The 17,100-nt window shown below is 42.5% G+C and overlaps 1 protein-coding gene across 2 annotated transcripts in view; it reads right to left on the reverse strand.

Annotated features, from left to right (window-relative positions):
- tln2b (talin 2b) overlaps positions 1 to 17,100 on the reverse strand; it is a 132,332-nt gene that overhangs the window by 86,813 nt on the left and 28,419 nt on the right. For both annotated transcript variants that reach the window (XM_083763645.1, XM_083763646.1), the window contains exons 2-3: positions 1,236 to 1,414; positions 186 to 283 (exon numbers count right to left, since the gene is read on the reverse strand). In XM_083763645.1, the coding sequence (XP_083619771.1) occupies positions 186 to 283; positions 1,236 to 1,371 (234 nt within the window). In that variant the 5' untranslated portion in view covers positions 1,372 to 1,414. The remainder of the gene's footprint in view (positions 1 to 185; positions 284 to 1,235; positions 1,415 to 17,100) is intronic.

Consider the following 17,100-nt stretch of genomic DNA (forward strand, 5'->3'; position numbering starts at 1 on the left):
AGATTTGTCACACACACACACAAAAAGGAGGGGGGCCCCGGGGGGACACCGGTCAATGAAATATATAGGGTTTAGTTAACCAGGCAGTCATCTTTGATCGTCCTTGACATGCAGGGAGGCAGAATAATCCCGGAATCTGGGATGAATATTTCCAGATCCCCTTGTCAGAAATAACTCAAACGTACCCCATTTCTCAGCATATAGTAATCCAACGTTCTTCCAGACTCCAGCCAGATTCCTTTTCTAGGATCTTCGTCGGACAGGAAGAGGCCATAATCGGAGGCTAAACACAAAGGGACAGAGAGGGAGAGCATGTAAGATGATGCAACAATAGAGCTGCAACGATATTTTCTAAGCAATTATTGAATTGGAATTAAATAGAATCAATTTTATTGATTCCATTTCAATGCATCTAATAATCAAAAGTGCTTTTTTTATACAATACCCGTACATATATGCGCAACCGCAGTTTGGGTGGATTTGGGTCAATTATAATTATTAATTATCACTGGATAAATCGTGGGTGAAATAATGCAGGAAATAGATTAATAACATCTATCTATAGGCCTATGATGTAGCTGTAGTGAGAGAGAAATTTAAAAAAGAAAAGAAAAAAAAAAAAAAGGGAGGAATAAAGGTTTTTGGGAGTGATTTAGTTCGAGACCCTGCCGACGCGATGTGAGAAAGTGAATGAAGACTGAGCTTCATTTACCTTGCTGTTAACGGCTTAGAGTATATATGAATAGAGACGGCACCCAAGTTCTCCTCCCATCCACTTGCATTAAGTTGCTCTAAAGCGCATGAGGCGATTTCACTCCTCCTTCCGAGTAGGAACAGAGTGCATTCTGGGATGGATTGGGCCCAAACACATGAACGTGCTGCCGTTGACTATCATTGCACGTGTTCACTTGTGTTCACGTATGAAACAGCGTTCACGTGTCATCATGAACGTGCACAATGATAGTCAACGGACCAGCGCGTTCATGTGTTTGGGCCCACACTGCAATACCAAATTCGGCCACTATGTCCATTTCGCCTCAGGGTCTCAAAAGTATTTTTTTGGGTGAACAATACAACTTTAAGCTGCATTTCATACTGCAAAAATAGACGATCAGCTCGTTGCGAGCTTGCAGGATCGGCCATATCATCCATTTGTTCGATAAACCGTTGCACCCCTAAAGCCCACCCACTTTGATCATGTTATGAAACTTGAAGGTGCTGGAGCCATCTGCTACCTTGTCCTGTCTGGGCCTCTGGAACCCTCTCTCTGATGATCCTACAGGCGTCGTACACAGGTGTGGATGGTTCAAACTGCATGGTCTTCACCACGTTGCACTGGCGGACGCAGATCTTGAGCGACAAGGCCACCATCTTGGCGGGTGGTATACTGACCTCACCAACCTACAGCACACACCTGTGATAAACACAATGGAAAAGTAATGGATTGAGCATTACGTTCCCAACAAAATCCTAATAGTATTAAGTGTGTGTACAGATGTGGTGGAAAAAGTACTTTTTACTTAAGTAAAAGTAGCAATACTACAATATAAACTGTGTTCAAAATATGACTTGAGAAAAAGTACAAAAGTAATTTGCATCAGAATAAGTACAGTACTTGAGTAAATGTAATTAGTTTCTTTATAGTATAAGATTACTATACAGGACCTAATTATCTAATTCACGCCAGCATTTTTTCCAGTCGAGCTCTTATTTTGAAAAGCCACAGTTCCAGTCTACCGGAAGTAGATTATCCTAGGACGCTCAACGGAGCCGAGACAGGCCTTGTTTACAATGTGAATCCAAATCGGGGCTCTGGAGAGCTCCACATCGCCGGCTCAGTGCCGTCAAAAAAACGCTGTTTTGACCAAAATGCCATCTGGGACAAGGAATAGGAATGGCGGTATAACTGTTCTTCTTTAAACTTGACATTAATTTGTCGCACGCGTGCTGTGTGCAGAGTAAGGCCGACCGTGGAAGTGGTGAAGCCCAGCTGAGCACACAGCTCCACAACAGTCCAATAGGCTGCAGTGTGCACTCTTGAATTGTTTACCACACTTCCTCGCAGGACAAGTGAAATTCTATTATACATTATTTATCCCGCCCCAACCCACCTCGTCAATAGTTAAATGTCTTACTCTTGACTTGGCTCAGCCCGACCCGTTGGCCCGTGCAAAACTAGTGAATAGTGATAATGAAGATAGGTTGAAAATGGGTTAAGTTGTCCTTGTAGAAGACAAGGACAGGACATCAGTTGGTGAGAGTGTATTCGGATATCATAAACCTAGCTCTCTCTCCCAGGTTGTGGTCCCCACAGGCCTCAAAATGTCCCCAAGGACTCCAAGAAGCATGTCTGAAGTTGTCAGTAAATACTTTGACAGATTGGTGAGGGACTACATTTGTTCCATGCTGCCTGCCACGGCGTACGTGCCACTCTGAACCCATGGCATTTTGCATATTTTCAAAACAGATCCACTGAACATGCACACCGGCCTCCCCTCCCTCACCTGGATGAGGGCAACAGATACAACAGAAGCTTGTGGACTACAGTTCAGCATTCAACTCTAGACTTCTACCGTATACTCGACACAAAGCTCTAGGCCTACTCATGACCATGTGCAGCTGGATTCTGTAATCTTTCTTTGTTCTTTTGTTCTCTATTCACAAACAAAAAAAGATTTCACCCACTCTTTTACACCTGTAATAGTGTGATGTGACAATTAAATTGATTGTTATACTGAATTCACAGCCTGAACATATAGACATTAGACAATAGCTTCCCTTTCGTGCGGATTCCAAACCCCACATAGCGGAGAACGTCGAGAGTTGGGAGGAGTGAAGTTTATAAGAAGGAGTTGTGAATGAACTCCCCACTGGCTGAGGCTCTTTCACGGCCATGGCCACCATCCTCCTCCCATGTGGCCCCCCACCAAGTGCCTGCTTGCCTGGGTTTCTCTCCACACAAAGTGGCAGAGACAGGCACAAAGACGCAGGGCGCTGCGTGGGCCCTCCTCCATACAGGCTGGCGGAGGAGCCCCACTGATCCTTTGTCACCCAGCTGAGTCACAGACACTCGTAGTTGATCAGCTTGAGACTATGCAAGCTGACAGCAAGGCAGACCACACGCACGTACACACCAGCAAGCACGTACGTACGTACGTACGCGCACGCACACGCGCGCGCGCACACGCACACACACACACACACACACACACACACACACACACACACACACACACACACACACACACACACACACACAACTCCTGATTAATTATAACAACCTATAACAAACCCAAAAAAATCACTTTAGTGTCTTTTGTGAGCCCAGCACAGCATCAGTCACTCCACAAAGTAAGTACTGAAGAAGCCACACGAAGAAGCCCCAGAGTATAATCATAATCCCTGAGCTTACAGCAGTGTGAGAGGCCATTTTTCACTGGGCTCCATTGGCAAACACTCCTGTGAACGCCAGTTCCTCATTAGCTCAGCGTTCAAGCACAGACAGATCCATCTCTGAGACTGGGGAGATGAACTGTGGCTAACAACAACAAGAACAACAACAGCTCACTTGGTCACATTCAATTCCACAGAGACGTTTCTATCATGTGCAGTACCCTTTCTACCCCCACAGCGGACCATACAGTTAACAAGTGCTCCTTTTAACCACCATCCTGGTCCATACAGAAAGGCTGGCCTGTATTGAATTAGGTTTTGTTTACTACAGTAAAAAAACATTAAGATGTGAAAATGGAATAAGAGCAGCTCAGAGGACAGTCTAAACACAGGACAATTCAATTGAGAACAGAAGAGGCAGGAGCCATCTGGAGGGGATGTGGCTCTAATGATGGGTTCTAATACCAGTGGCAGGCAACATAGAGAGCCGGAGAGCAGCAGCAACCACTGTGATTACTGGACCAGTTTGTCACACCGCAGCTAGGGGGGTGACAGCCGCACTGTAAAACCCAGAGTGTTCATTTCACTCTGAGAGCGTACGAATGTAATCCAATGGACTCTTGTGGGTCGCTTGTGGTTTACAGGACCCTCGTGGGTCCATTTGTACACTCTGTGAATTACAAATGGTTAAATTAACACTGATGCTTTTTTGTGCAGGCTGACCATACAAGCTGCAATGCATCAATCTAATGAGGGTCGATCAGTTTGACTGGCAGAATCACCTGACTGCTTCCAGCATAACGATGCATTCTTGACTTGCAGCAATGAACAGGTTTAGTTGATTCGCTTTAGTGTTTTTTAGAATGGCATCCGAGAAACCACTTGTGTGCTGTGGCTGCCTACAGTGATTTGTCCCGCCGCATGGACACGGAGAGGCTGAACACGTAGTGCAGACTGCAGAGCACTGACTGTCCTCGTCAAGCAGGGATTTCAAGGGGTCTATCGTCTATGCAAAGTGAGCTGAGATCACAGTTTCCAGCTGGGAGGGGTAAACAAGCCCTTACAGCTGTTTCAAAAGGCTGTCAGTACAGCTTTAGAAACCATGACAAGTTTACAACATTGCACAATACTGTCACTTGTGGTTTACAGGATACAAGTCCGTATACAATACTGCAGCATATCACATCGTTTCAACTTACTTGTTTGCTACAAGGTCTACAAGAACATGGTGAACTAACACAGATGATATTTCAATTCACCAGTGAAATAATTATCACTTAGAATGTACTGCCAAGTGCCAAGTTCTGCCAACATCTTTCTTAGCTGTATAGGGCAATATCCCAATTCCCACATGTAAGGTTTGGATGGAAATGAGATAACGCTGTGATGATAATATAATTATATGATTACAACCCCTGCAGTCTCACCACGACACAAATCATAGAGATGAATCTCAAGGTCAAGGCATTTAACTGAAACCATGAGGGAACAGGAATAAGATTAGGAAATAACAGCATTTCATACTGTTATCTGCTCCCCAGCAGCATTTGTGCATAGGAGAGCAGACTTAAGCACACATGCACACGACCACAAAGCTCATATCAGAAACTCACACAGGCTTATCCTCCTAAGACAAGTGCAACTTGAATGCTCATTTGCTCATAGGATTCCTGGTCTTGCAAGCTATTACGTTGTTATTTAACTAAGCATGTGGCATGTCAATGGTATCGAGTGGAGGTTGTGAAAATAGTTCCATCATCAGCAGTTCTCGAGATGGCTCAGAACGGCAGGATGAAAGAGGTGGTGTGTCGGGGATATGCTAATGAGCTCTGTCTCTCGACTCACCTCCTTTGCTCTGCACTGACATGCTCAACACAACGTTAGCCTTTATCCCTGATCTGATTGAAGCAGGGTCAGCTAAATTTAAGTCCAGAGCATGTCTCTGGATGGAAGCGCAGAGGAACATGCATAGCGTTTTATAACACGTTTTTCCAATAGGAATCCGGAATGGAAGCCGTGCATGTGCCGCATTCTATACAAGCGTATTAGACACAAGCGGATCTGGACAAATTACGCATCTGGTCTATGTCGGGTCCACTTGCGTCTACTGCTCTTATATGGGATGTGGCTTGTGTAGTGGAGATGTTCCGCATCATATGCATCTTGTGTAAATCCTCCTTAAACTATGATTTATACTTACAAGTGATATGAGTTTCCAAGCTTAATTGTCTTTTTCCTGTTCGTTCATGAGCCTTGTTTGGGGTTAGAAGTTATCAATCTGTCTTCGTCCCTTAGCTTGTAAATTTTGCCAACATAATGTGTGTTGTATATCGTCTCTGTCAGGGTGGAAACCCTTTGCACTTTTCAGGATTCAAATTAAAAACCAACGAAAGTAGAAAAAGTAGCAGCGTTTCGAGCTTGCAGATCTACTACTTTTGATGCTTTCGAGTTCATCCATACTCTCCTCTCTACCCTCCCCGTATTCCTTCCCCTCTCTCTCACATGACACTGCAAACCCAACCTTTCTCTCCACTATCTCATCTGCTTTTTTTCATTTTTATATATTTAATTTTTATTTAAAACAATTCACAAAATACACATACCACCCGTCCACAACCCTCCCCCATCCCCACATACAAACCCACATACATAGAAGACAGCACCGTTAAAGCATAATAACAATAATAAAAATGAAATTAAAATACAAAAAACATGGAAAAAACGAAACAAGAAAGAAAACAAAACAAGGGACAAATCTACTATACAGAAATTAAGTTGTTTCTAAAAGCAATAGACTAGACTGAGATACAGTAGCTGAAAATAACTAACCTATAACATTTCTGATTTCTTTCTCCTCCATCCTTAATCCCCCCCACCCCACCTTCATCTCTCTCAGCTGACGCTTTTGACACATACTTTTAGAAGGTTGATGACATCAGCAGCTCCTTTTCCCATCTTCCCCATAAAGAAGTGTCTGACTCAGACTCACCCAATGCAGACGAGGTCCCAAAGCAGACAAGGTCCTAAAACTAGTGACCTCCACCACCTGTCCTCTTGACCCCCATCCCCTCCCCAATCTTCCAGACCATTGCACCCGATCTTCTCCACTTCATTACCTCCATTATCAACACATCTGTAACTTCAGCCGGTGTCCCATCTGCCTTCAAGTCTAAGGTGGAGTCTAAAGAGGTGAGTCTTCAGACTACGATTGGTTGAAGACTAAGCGTGCTGCGGCATTCTGGATAATTTGGAGAGGCCTCATTGTGCAGTGATGTAAATTGGTTTTCAATGTAAGAATGGGGGGGGGGGGTCTTTTAGATGGGTCCCAGGGAAACTTTATGAGTCCCACTTCAATGACGTTAGGAGTAATTTCTTTTTTTACAAATTGCAGTATTTAACTCCCATTTCGTTTTATATGGTTATAATATGGTTATATTCATGTCGAAAATGTATCTGAAAGAAATAAATATAATTCCAAATCTGACAACTTTAATACTTGCAAAGATTTATGCAAACAGTGCAAACTATATCAAGTATATGTATATAAAGTAAATTAAATAGCACCAAAATAAATAAAGTAAAAATACTATAAGTAAATGTAATACTTTGTGGTGCACTCAGTGAGCTAAATAAAGTATGGTGCATTTTATGCACAGCTCAATTATAGTCTCTCATTCTCATTACTAACAAAAGTAAGCGTTTCTAGTGCATTTGGGACTTGGATGTGTGTTTGCTTGTTATGCTCAAAGAAGTTAACCTGACTCCGCCAGATAGGGCAGCAGAGAGTGCACTGGGTTCCCGCTGATTGGCCAGGCCGTTTGGTGGGCCGCTGATTGGCCAGGCCGTTTGGTGGCCGGAGCATCTAGTCTGCCTGAGAGTTCCCAGATGGGAGCAGGAGGGGGGGAACCCAGTGCACTCTCTGCTGCCCTATCTGGCGGAGTCAGGTTACAAAGAAGTGGCCCTAAAGAATTTTGCTCAAGGGACATTAATGTATTCGAGGGGTTAATATGCTGCATTTCTATGTGGGTGTATACAGTGTTTGCAAGACCCACACGTCATACACTGATGTGGCAGTCAGCTGACCAATTGGGTGGGGTATTTAAGCTCACCTAGACTGCAGGCATTCTTCCTGCCTTCCTCTGCATATGGTTCCTGGTTGTTGTTTGCTCCCACCGGTGGCACCACCGGTGGGCTCTGTTATTTCTGTTCCCCGCGGGGGATTGTTATTGTATATCCATCTCCCTGCTCTTTATGTTTAATGATGGTGTTTAATTGTGCCGAGCAGGGAGAAAATTGCAGCAGAGCCGAACGCCAAGATAATATAATATATGCACACTTGTATTCTGATTCTATAATAAATATTGGTTACATCTATTCGTGAGTTATCTGACTGAACTCCTTTCACTTCATGGGGCCACTGACTCCAGCTTATCACTGCATGGGTCACAATATGACCGTGCTGTTTTCTGCCCTCTCGGTGACACGGTTCAACGTCAGAACAAACACAGCTTTACTCAGTCACTCAGTCTCAGTACAGAACAGAATTTCCTCTGCTCATTTTCTGCTCAATTTCACGCTCTGCTCCTGCCAGGGAGGGTGGGTCTGATGTCATTGGCACAATTAAATCGTTAATTACAATTATTTGTATCGTATTGAATTGTATCGTCCACTTTTTTATTTCGGAATCGTGACAGCCTAAAAGTGCCTTCCCCCTTACAACTTCGCCGGTGCGTATCTCCCAGGTCAATTTCTCAAGTCGCTTCGCGATTACGGCTCCCTAGAAGCACCACAATATCAAGGTCAGATGTGTAAATTGCACCAGGTAAGGGTGTGGTCCTATGCTGTTTTCTCAATGTAACTATACCTTCAATTATCTGTTTGAAAATATCATATCCTAAACCTAATTGGAATTCAGTAAATGAGTGGACTTAAAGCTGCTCATGCCACAGCATTTGGGTTAGTTATATTGTAGTTAAATATTAGCTAAGATACTACAGATTTGCCAAAATAACCATTTACTCAAAAAACTCACAAAAGCATATGGATTGCAGCTTTAAGAGCAGAATGTGAGGTGTGAAGCAGTAATGACTAATGAGGCCTCATAAATACACCTTTGCCTTAAAGGCGTAGAGTACTTGATTTATCCACACAACATGCAGCAAATTATTATCCATGTATTCAACAGCCTACGGCTGTAATCATCATTCAAGCTTCAACACACTAATGACATCAGTAGAATACGATTATAGAACCACGAGCGGCAAGAAGTGAAATGTTTGTAAGCTGACATGTGATTGATGGCCAGAGCACGTTTATTCAGAGTGACATAACATCTTCCCCTCTCACAAACATAGCAGAAAATTACTTCACTGCTAAAATAAACAGCACAAGTCAAAGTCATAGAACTACGGTATACAGTACTGTACAGATACTGTAATTGCGTGCATGAGTGTTTTCTGAAAAGGAAAAATCCATTCACTCTAAAATAATGAAATGAAATAAAAAGGAGTTCTTTAAAAAATGTCTGTGAAAGCTCACAACACAATGCAATGAATTGTGAGCTTGTAGATCATTCATTTTGCTATTCATCGTATGACAAAATATACATGGGATAAAGTGGTTACAGTAAATGTGTACTAACAAAAGATACATAATCTACAAATGACATGATGTATATTGGAACCACAATTCACAATTAATATAGCTTAAATATGTTACTTCTGGAAACTTTCATTCTGCCTGCACCGTCGTCCGTTCTATTCTCTCTTTAAGTAGCCAGAAAATATACGTCAACCACTTTTTACACCTGAAGGAAGCTATACAATAGCTTCTTATTTTTTATTATTTTTCATCAAGATGTCCTTGTACTCATTTCCTTTCCCAGACCACTTACTGAGGCAAGGGCCTCTGAACATAATTAGACATCAATCAAAGCTCTCCGCTATCATTTCCTCCAAAGCTTTTATAACTAAATGAACCACTCCTCCTGAAGAGCACAGAATTGGGCCTATAGCATTTGCTGTTGCAAGTTCATGAAGAATTATATCAAATTGCTTGCACAGCTAGATCTTCATTACCAGTGCATGTTGTTTCAGATAAAAAAGGCTTTGAAAAGCAGCAAAGCCCCCTTCAAAATAACAAACCAAGCTCTGATTACACCAAGAATCTATCATCTATGGTTAACAATAGACTGTGGCCTCGTCCCTCTGGCTATAGGCTGTGCTCTTGGGCTATAGGCTTTCCTGTAATGCAATTTGAGGGCACAGAAATTATGAATCTTGCCCTTGTCACAGGGAAGGGAGCGCATGGCTCCTCTTACACTAAAAATACACAACAAAGTAGAACGTCCTCCAGCACTGCTTCACAAGGATCTATAGTGGTGATAAGCAGAACGTTCTCTCAATAGAAGATTCTTTTTAGAAAGAGAATTTAGTCTAGGAACTCACTAAAACCTAAGAAGAATGGCTTTTCACTGCAAGAAATTTCATTAATTCTTAAAAACCTTCATTCTCAAAGATAACAGAGCATGAACGATTTGTACAATAACTGGTACTAGGAGGATCAGAAAGCAAGTTGTCTGTGATTAGTCGATTACGTAAGCGGCTCAGGGATTTACTCGCCCCAATTACATTACTTTCATAGGAGCTTAATGGTTTAGGTTGTCCAACTAATTATAAAGTATTTAAAATGACACAGATACAGCACGGTGAGCACGCCATGATGTGTACACATTCCTGGAGTCAATAAATGAAGTGCTTTCAGACCGTGGTAGTATCCTTCAATATAGACCATCCCCTCATCTCATTTGGGGGACATGATGAGTATGTTTGCAAATAGAAGGAGGCAGAATCTAGCTACTAGAGGAACACTTTGCTCCACCCAGCAGCTGTAGTATGTCTAAAAGCCAACCAGCCAGCCAAACCATTCTGACCTGAGATCAGATTCTAAAAATGTCTTCTGAATCCTGACAGTTTTCTGAAAAAGCTATGTTTCTATGTCAGTCGCTCTTCGATTTTTCAAAAATAGCAGACCTACAAGCTCGTAGGTCGCTATGAGCTTGTAGATCTGCTATTTTTCAATAGCTAAAGCATGACATGATGCAAAAAGGGGTTCCCGCCCAAAATGGGTTAATTCATTCAGTCAGTCAGTCAGTCAGTCAGTCAGTACGCCCCATGGTGGGATGGACATGGGCTGTGACTGTGCCTGCTGCTCAGTCAAATCCAGAGTGTTGATTTTAGGCTCCATAAGGGTCCATCTTTTCACTCTCAAGAATTAAGTCAACATCCCAGATTTTACTTTGTGTATTCTGCAGCACAGTGGGAGTGCTGTGAAGAGAGGAGGGGGGGATAAAGACAGACAGATGTTCCCTCAGTCTCTTTCAGTAACTCTGACGCATGCAGACCTGCAAGCTACAACAAAAGGACCACGACTCACCAGTCACCACAAGCATTCTCTGCCAAAACATCAAGCCAGCAAAGCTTGATTTTACAGAATCTCACACAATTGTCTATGTCCCTCTGGCATACATACACCCCAGCATTGCACATCTGGGTGACATTGCGGTGTGGAGATACGAAACATTGGAGTCAAATGCTGAACCGCCTGCAAATTGTAAACATGATTATATGGATCCTAGTAGAGCAGTCTAAAGACACCACATTTCACAGCCCATATTCACATTTTTGCATCTTATAATGTACGTTGGGAGTTAATTTACTGCCTTATTTTGGCATTACTTAATTTACTGTGTCCATGCATATCGAGGCGTTCATTCCAAAAATGACATAAAGCAATTATTCTCAGTGTTCAACACTGTTTTGTGAGGAAACATAGTTTGAAGCTTAATTGCATTATATTGTGAGTTAAATTTGATGCCATAAATAGGCTTGTTCTATTCTGTGACAATTGCAACAGACAACGGTGGATTCCAGGGTTGGTTTTGGGGCAGAGAGGGGTGAGGATGTTCCATCATGACAATACAGATAGATTTGCAATCTTCAAGACTAGATTATTAATTAACCTATACACTAAACTGAAATTCCAAATGTAGTTTAGGAGAATAGTCCCACTTTGTCATTAAATAAAATCAGCGGAGCACAAATTGTGCAAAGTCTTTCACACGATATTGCAGCATATGTTTGAGTAGCTTTTTTTCAGTGAATGTTTGAGTCATTTATACAATTAATTTGGATCGTTTAGTTACATTTGTACACTCTCTGAGTTAGCTGAGAAATGGAGAGACGCCTGTGAATGCAGGTTTATTTGAGTGTGTGTGAATTGTTTCTGGCTTATTAGCTGCATGGTCACTGGACCAGCCCCAGCGGTGCTGTCTTTTGAGCTTTCGCTATGTTGAATTTCCAAAAGCAATGAGTGAAAGCCTGGGTTTATACTCAAACTTCCATTATCGATCCATCTCCTTGCATACAATAAAATCCAGAGTGTTAAATGAACATTCTGGATTACGCTGTACAGGGAAATTCTGTTGTAAGTGGTATAGGCATCGTTTTGTTTTAAATGGTGGATATAAAGAAGCAAACTCCACAAATTCTGTGTGGAGTTTGCATGTTCTCCCCGTGTCCCCTAGGGTAGGTACCCTCACAAAAAACATGCAGTAATCCTGGTCTCTAAACTGCCTCCCCCTGGCCAGCCGCCTGATGGAGGGGAAAGGAACTGGTTGGAATAACGTGTTCCTTCCACGCGCTACGTCCAACCAGGGAAACTCCCCCCTGTCAGGTGTAAAGGAGCAACTTGGACACTCATACATAAGGAAGCATGAGTTCAAGTCCGTTGCTCTCCCCAGGTTGGCGGAGGGTGTGTAGAGCCCAGGATCACATTAGATAATTGACACAGGGGTGAAAAATGGGTTACAAAAATCGTGGGATAAAAAAAAGAAGCAAAGTCAGGAACTCATTGTCATCAAATCCACCATGTCCTCTGTTTAAAATCTAAATCTAAATATAATGCAAGTTAATCACATACTGTTCATGGAAAATAAGCAGCTAAAGTAGAATCGATAAACATCCAAATATGTTTATTGTGAAATTAAGGCACTGCATCTATTGAGCCAAGTGGCATTAGCATATGACTCATATGAGTCAGTGTCAAGAGTGATGAAGTCCCAAGCGGAAGCTAAACACTCAAGGACAATGTCAAGACTGTCCATATCAATGCATATGCATCAGAGCTCAGACAAAATCATTTTTTATTTGGGATGAATGAACAATATTGGCTGATATCTGATATCTGAATACTGGACCTGTATTGTTCCATATGCTTCTCTAACATGTTATCAGTTACTAACCGGGCATAACTCACATTCATAAACAGCACTGTTGCCAGGATAATTGGTCTCCCACACACCCAACCTCATTCACAAACTAAATAAAGCCATTGCACACACTGCAATCTCAATTTACCTATAAGCTAAAGCCATGTTCCAGGTGCTGTAGTACAGAGCATTGAAGTGCAAAAGGGCTTGCTATGGGAGAACGCAATCATTTACTCGCCCTCGGATAGTTGACGTATTATTAAATATATGAGACTATTTAGCCATGGTTCACATTGCGCTCGTCTGTCATGACGGAACTTCAACCTGTTTTATGCACTTTTCCCCATTTACAACCTTAACGTCTACATAAATGTTTATATTTGAAATATATATTCGAATGGGTATAAGCACCTGTATCTTCCGCATTGTTCAATAAGAAGCGTTTTAATCCGATCGGTGGCCATTTTATCATAGAGTTATAATGTATCAGCATGCACCAACCGATAGGGGCACATAGTTGAAAGCATATGGCGAAATTGGCGGATTTTACAGAGTAAAAGCGGCCACACACACACACACACACACACACACACACACACACACACACACACACACACACAAACGCACCCACGCACGCATGCACGCACGTACCAGCAGGTTACAAAAGTGGCAAGCTCAGTGTGTTTCTTTCACATAAATATTCAATATGGCTCATCCTACAGCATGGCGGTGAGCAGTATAGACAGCATGCTCACAACAGCGGCTCCCAGATAAATCCTGCCTCGAGTGTCATGTTGTGTAAATCAGGTGACTGCAATCTCCCGTCCGCACACAGCCTCTCCAGTGCCATGCCACTCTCATACTTCAGAGGCCCCTAGCTGGCCAGCGTAGCTGACTGCCTACTACCACAGTCAACATGCTGATTAGAGTATGAGGTGCAGTGGAACGGAACATGCACTGGCTGCACTCCAAAGAGCCACTCTCACAGTGTTAGGCTATATCACCGCGGTCGGGCGGAAACCTCCAAAAGAACCTGTTACTTTTCACGAAAAAAAAAAAAAAATCCATTAGATCCCATGTAGTTATTATTTAGTCACAAGCTATTGTTAATACTTTCATTGGTTCAACATTTATAAAACTCACAGACAGAACAAACCACTTTCACTTTCATAATTGTTCGAACATTGAAAATAGCAGATATACAAGCTCATAACGTGTCGCAATGTGACATGTTGTGAGCTTGTAGATTGGCTAACCCAGTTGTCCGGCAAAATAGGGCAGCAATTTACGAAAAAAGCATTAAAAGCTGACAGAGATACAAGGTTTCTGGGCAACAGCAACGATATTCTCTGCCATAACAGAAATACACAACAACATGAAATTCATTCCACGGATAGCATGTGAAATCAAAATGCATTTACAGTAGTAAAGGACATCATACGCTGCCACACAGGCAGAAAGTAATCGTTTTTGTAAGCTTTGTAAGTGCACACGTACCTTTACTATGCTACACAGCACATTTGAAAGTGAAACACTTAACACCCTGTCAAAGGTGAGTGTGAACCTTGTTATTGTGATAAGAGAGGTTCAGTGAGAGGCCATGTTGTTGGCCCATTGTTTCCACACCAGTGGCTCTGCCTGCCCACAGTTGCCATGGCTGCTCCAGTGCCCACCTTTTCCTGGACATATAAGGCTGGACCGCAGCATGCAGTAACAGAACAGCAGTCACATCCACTCATTCAGATCAGATCCCACCCCCTGGTTCGCCTCCACTGATCGTTCCCAGGGCCATCTCCATGAACAATGCACTCTGCTGCACTTTTAGGAGGTTCAACTGAAGTCGGCCTTCAAATGTCACGATGCAGGCAAGGTCAGAGGAAGAGAGCCTTGGTGAGGTTAAGGGCTGCTTTACCTCGCTGCGTAACCGTGTGCATGCTCTGTTTTCATTCGGGAGGCCTCCCAGCTATTCTGTCATACTCATAATAAGTGCTGAGAAATGTTCAGCACAAAAGAACGATGGAGATGGCTGACAAAATGATTCAGTTTGATGGAGCGAGTCTGAAAAATGAAAACGGTTCTCTGCTAAACTAAGTAGGTCGGGAGTAACTTATTGTGGGTATCAGCCGGTAACACACAGGAGTCTGCCCCGGTTACAATGCACTAGACCCCTGGGAGATGGATGCTGCCACACCTACCATCAGCTCCCAGTACTTGCAGTAGTAAAGTCGTGCTACTCATACGCTGAGTTGGCAGTGCCCTGGATCGAACCCATGAACTTGTGGTCGAAAGGCGAGAGCTCTGATGTACCCAGACACATACAGTAGTGCACTAGTGCTTCACTTTACTGCTTCACAGAAGGTTCTGTGAAGAAATCCATGTAACAGAATACACAATGTAAAATTCATTGAGTGTGAAATTGACTCGGAGAGAATACAAAACAAATGCAACAAAATTAACCCTTTACATAGTGTGAACTCCGGATTTTTCACTATCACATTTAACTTGATTGTCCAATTTTGGGGGGTGCATCTTCTCTGCATAGTATCTTCCTTGTTTTCATTGACTGACAATGCAAAGCTGCAAATACTCTAATCCCAGACCTTGCTACACTGCAAGAATGCTGTGGCATAGTTAGCACATCCTCACTAACGTGGCCTGAGGGAAGAACGTTCCTACTGTAAATGTAATGGAGAAGAGCTGTCAAAACAGCAAAACAAGACATCCCGCAGAGCAGAGGATAAAGTATTTGGACCAGACTTCGCTGGTCCTTCTAATGCATGGCCCCTCCCAAAATGATTAATTATTAGTCGACAGTTACATCTAGAATAACAATAAAAGTCAAAGGCAAACTGCGGGAAGCCAAGGCAAACGAACAACTCCATTATTCAGTGAAGGGAGAACATTCCAAACAGGCAAACTATCTTTATGCGACATCTTGCAGACGTGTTTTTCTCTCGAGGACTAAAAGTATCAGAGAATCAAATGTTTAAATTGGCTGGAAAATAAGTAAACAACAGGCTTCACCTCACACAAATTATATATTATATATATATTATACACTTCAGAAAGTTCGGCAAGAGGATAGCCATGCGCGGGAGTCCAGCATACAAATTGGGAGCCCATTGTCAAAAGATTGCTTCACAATATTACACATTGCAGATTTACACCAGATGACAAGACACAAGAGAGTTTCTTCCAATCTTTCCAAATACAATCCCCAAGTGAGGACAGAACAGCCATAAAGGAAATGTATTTCTCCTCCCACACTGTCATCTCAGATATGCAGTCTTCTCGGAAATAAAGACACATCTGAAGGTTCTGGAGAGGTGATTTTAAATTGGGATAAACATTGAGAAAATGACCACAGACATTCTACCACACTGTATAGCACGGGTGAGAGGAGACAAACGGGGTGCTATGGTAGAAATTACATTTTAACATAAATCTACATCTGAAACCCTACCTCATTTGGCACACTTTATTTTGTTTAACCACTTTAAGCCTGGCGTTCCTATTTTGTGCATGTCATTGTCATTTAAACAATTGCTATAAAAATAAATAAATAACAGATTCACAAGCTCACAACGCTTTGCGATGTGACATGTTGTGAGCTTATAGATAGAAGTAGTAGTGCTTAAGTGGTTGACCCTATCCAAATTCTGCAACTGAGCTGTATACAGATGTTTGCAGTTTTCTTTTGGCAAATGGCAATCAAGTAAAATTCTCCAAAGAGCATTTTCCTCTCATTGCATTCGCACCCATAAACTATGTTCAAGTGTTTCTGATTAGGAGAAGCAAACATTGCTTGCTTAAATCCACCTCGTAAACATCTGGTTGATTTACAAACGCCCAGAATGCATAATCTCTCACATTGTGCAATGCAGGGTTAAATAAGGAGAAGCACACTGATTACTATAATGTAAACAACTAACACATTCTACAGGTTTGCCATGAAGGCACTCTGGGCAGTAGCAAGGGGGGTGCAGCAGAGGGTTAGGCACACGGCAATCCTCCTATAGGGTCAGTACGTTCCAAATTAGGGAGCACGTGAAAGATGCTGCCACATTTAGTTAAGGACTCGCAGGCTCACTAGTTCATGCTCCACATCTGCTAGTTGCTATAGCAACACTGGTTTTGGGCAATTCCCAGGTCAGGTGGCTTATGTCAGCTCCAGTCGGATTTTTTAAAGAGCCCTAAATGGGCCTTTTGCTGTGCAGTGCTGTAAAGCAGCAAGACCATGCAATGCAGGACAAAAGCCTTTGAATTTCATTACTGGCACTTATTACTGAGTCAATGGTCAGTGAAGTTTTCTCTGGCTAATCACTACACTCAATATTTGAAGAGAGAGACTGTCACTCCTTTCTCACAAGTAAGCCGCATGCGTTGCCTTTACATTGAGCAATTGATTTTTGTTGTGTGATTTCTCATGAGACAAGAGA

Source organism: Protomyctophum parallelum (genome assembly GCF_964188405.1).
Source record: "Protomyctophum parallelum genome assembly, chromosome: 4".
Taxonomy (NCBI): domain Eukaryota; kingdom Metazoa; phylum Chordata; class Actinopteri; order Myctophiformes; family Myctophidae; genus Protomyctophum; species Protomyctophum parallelum.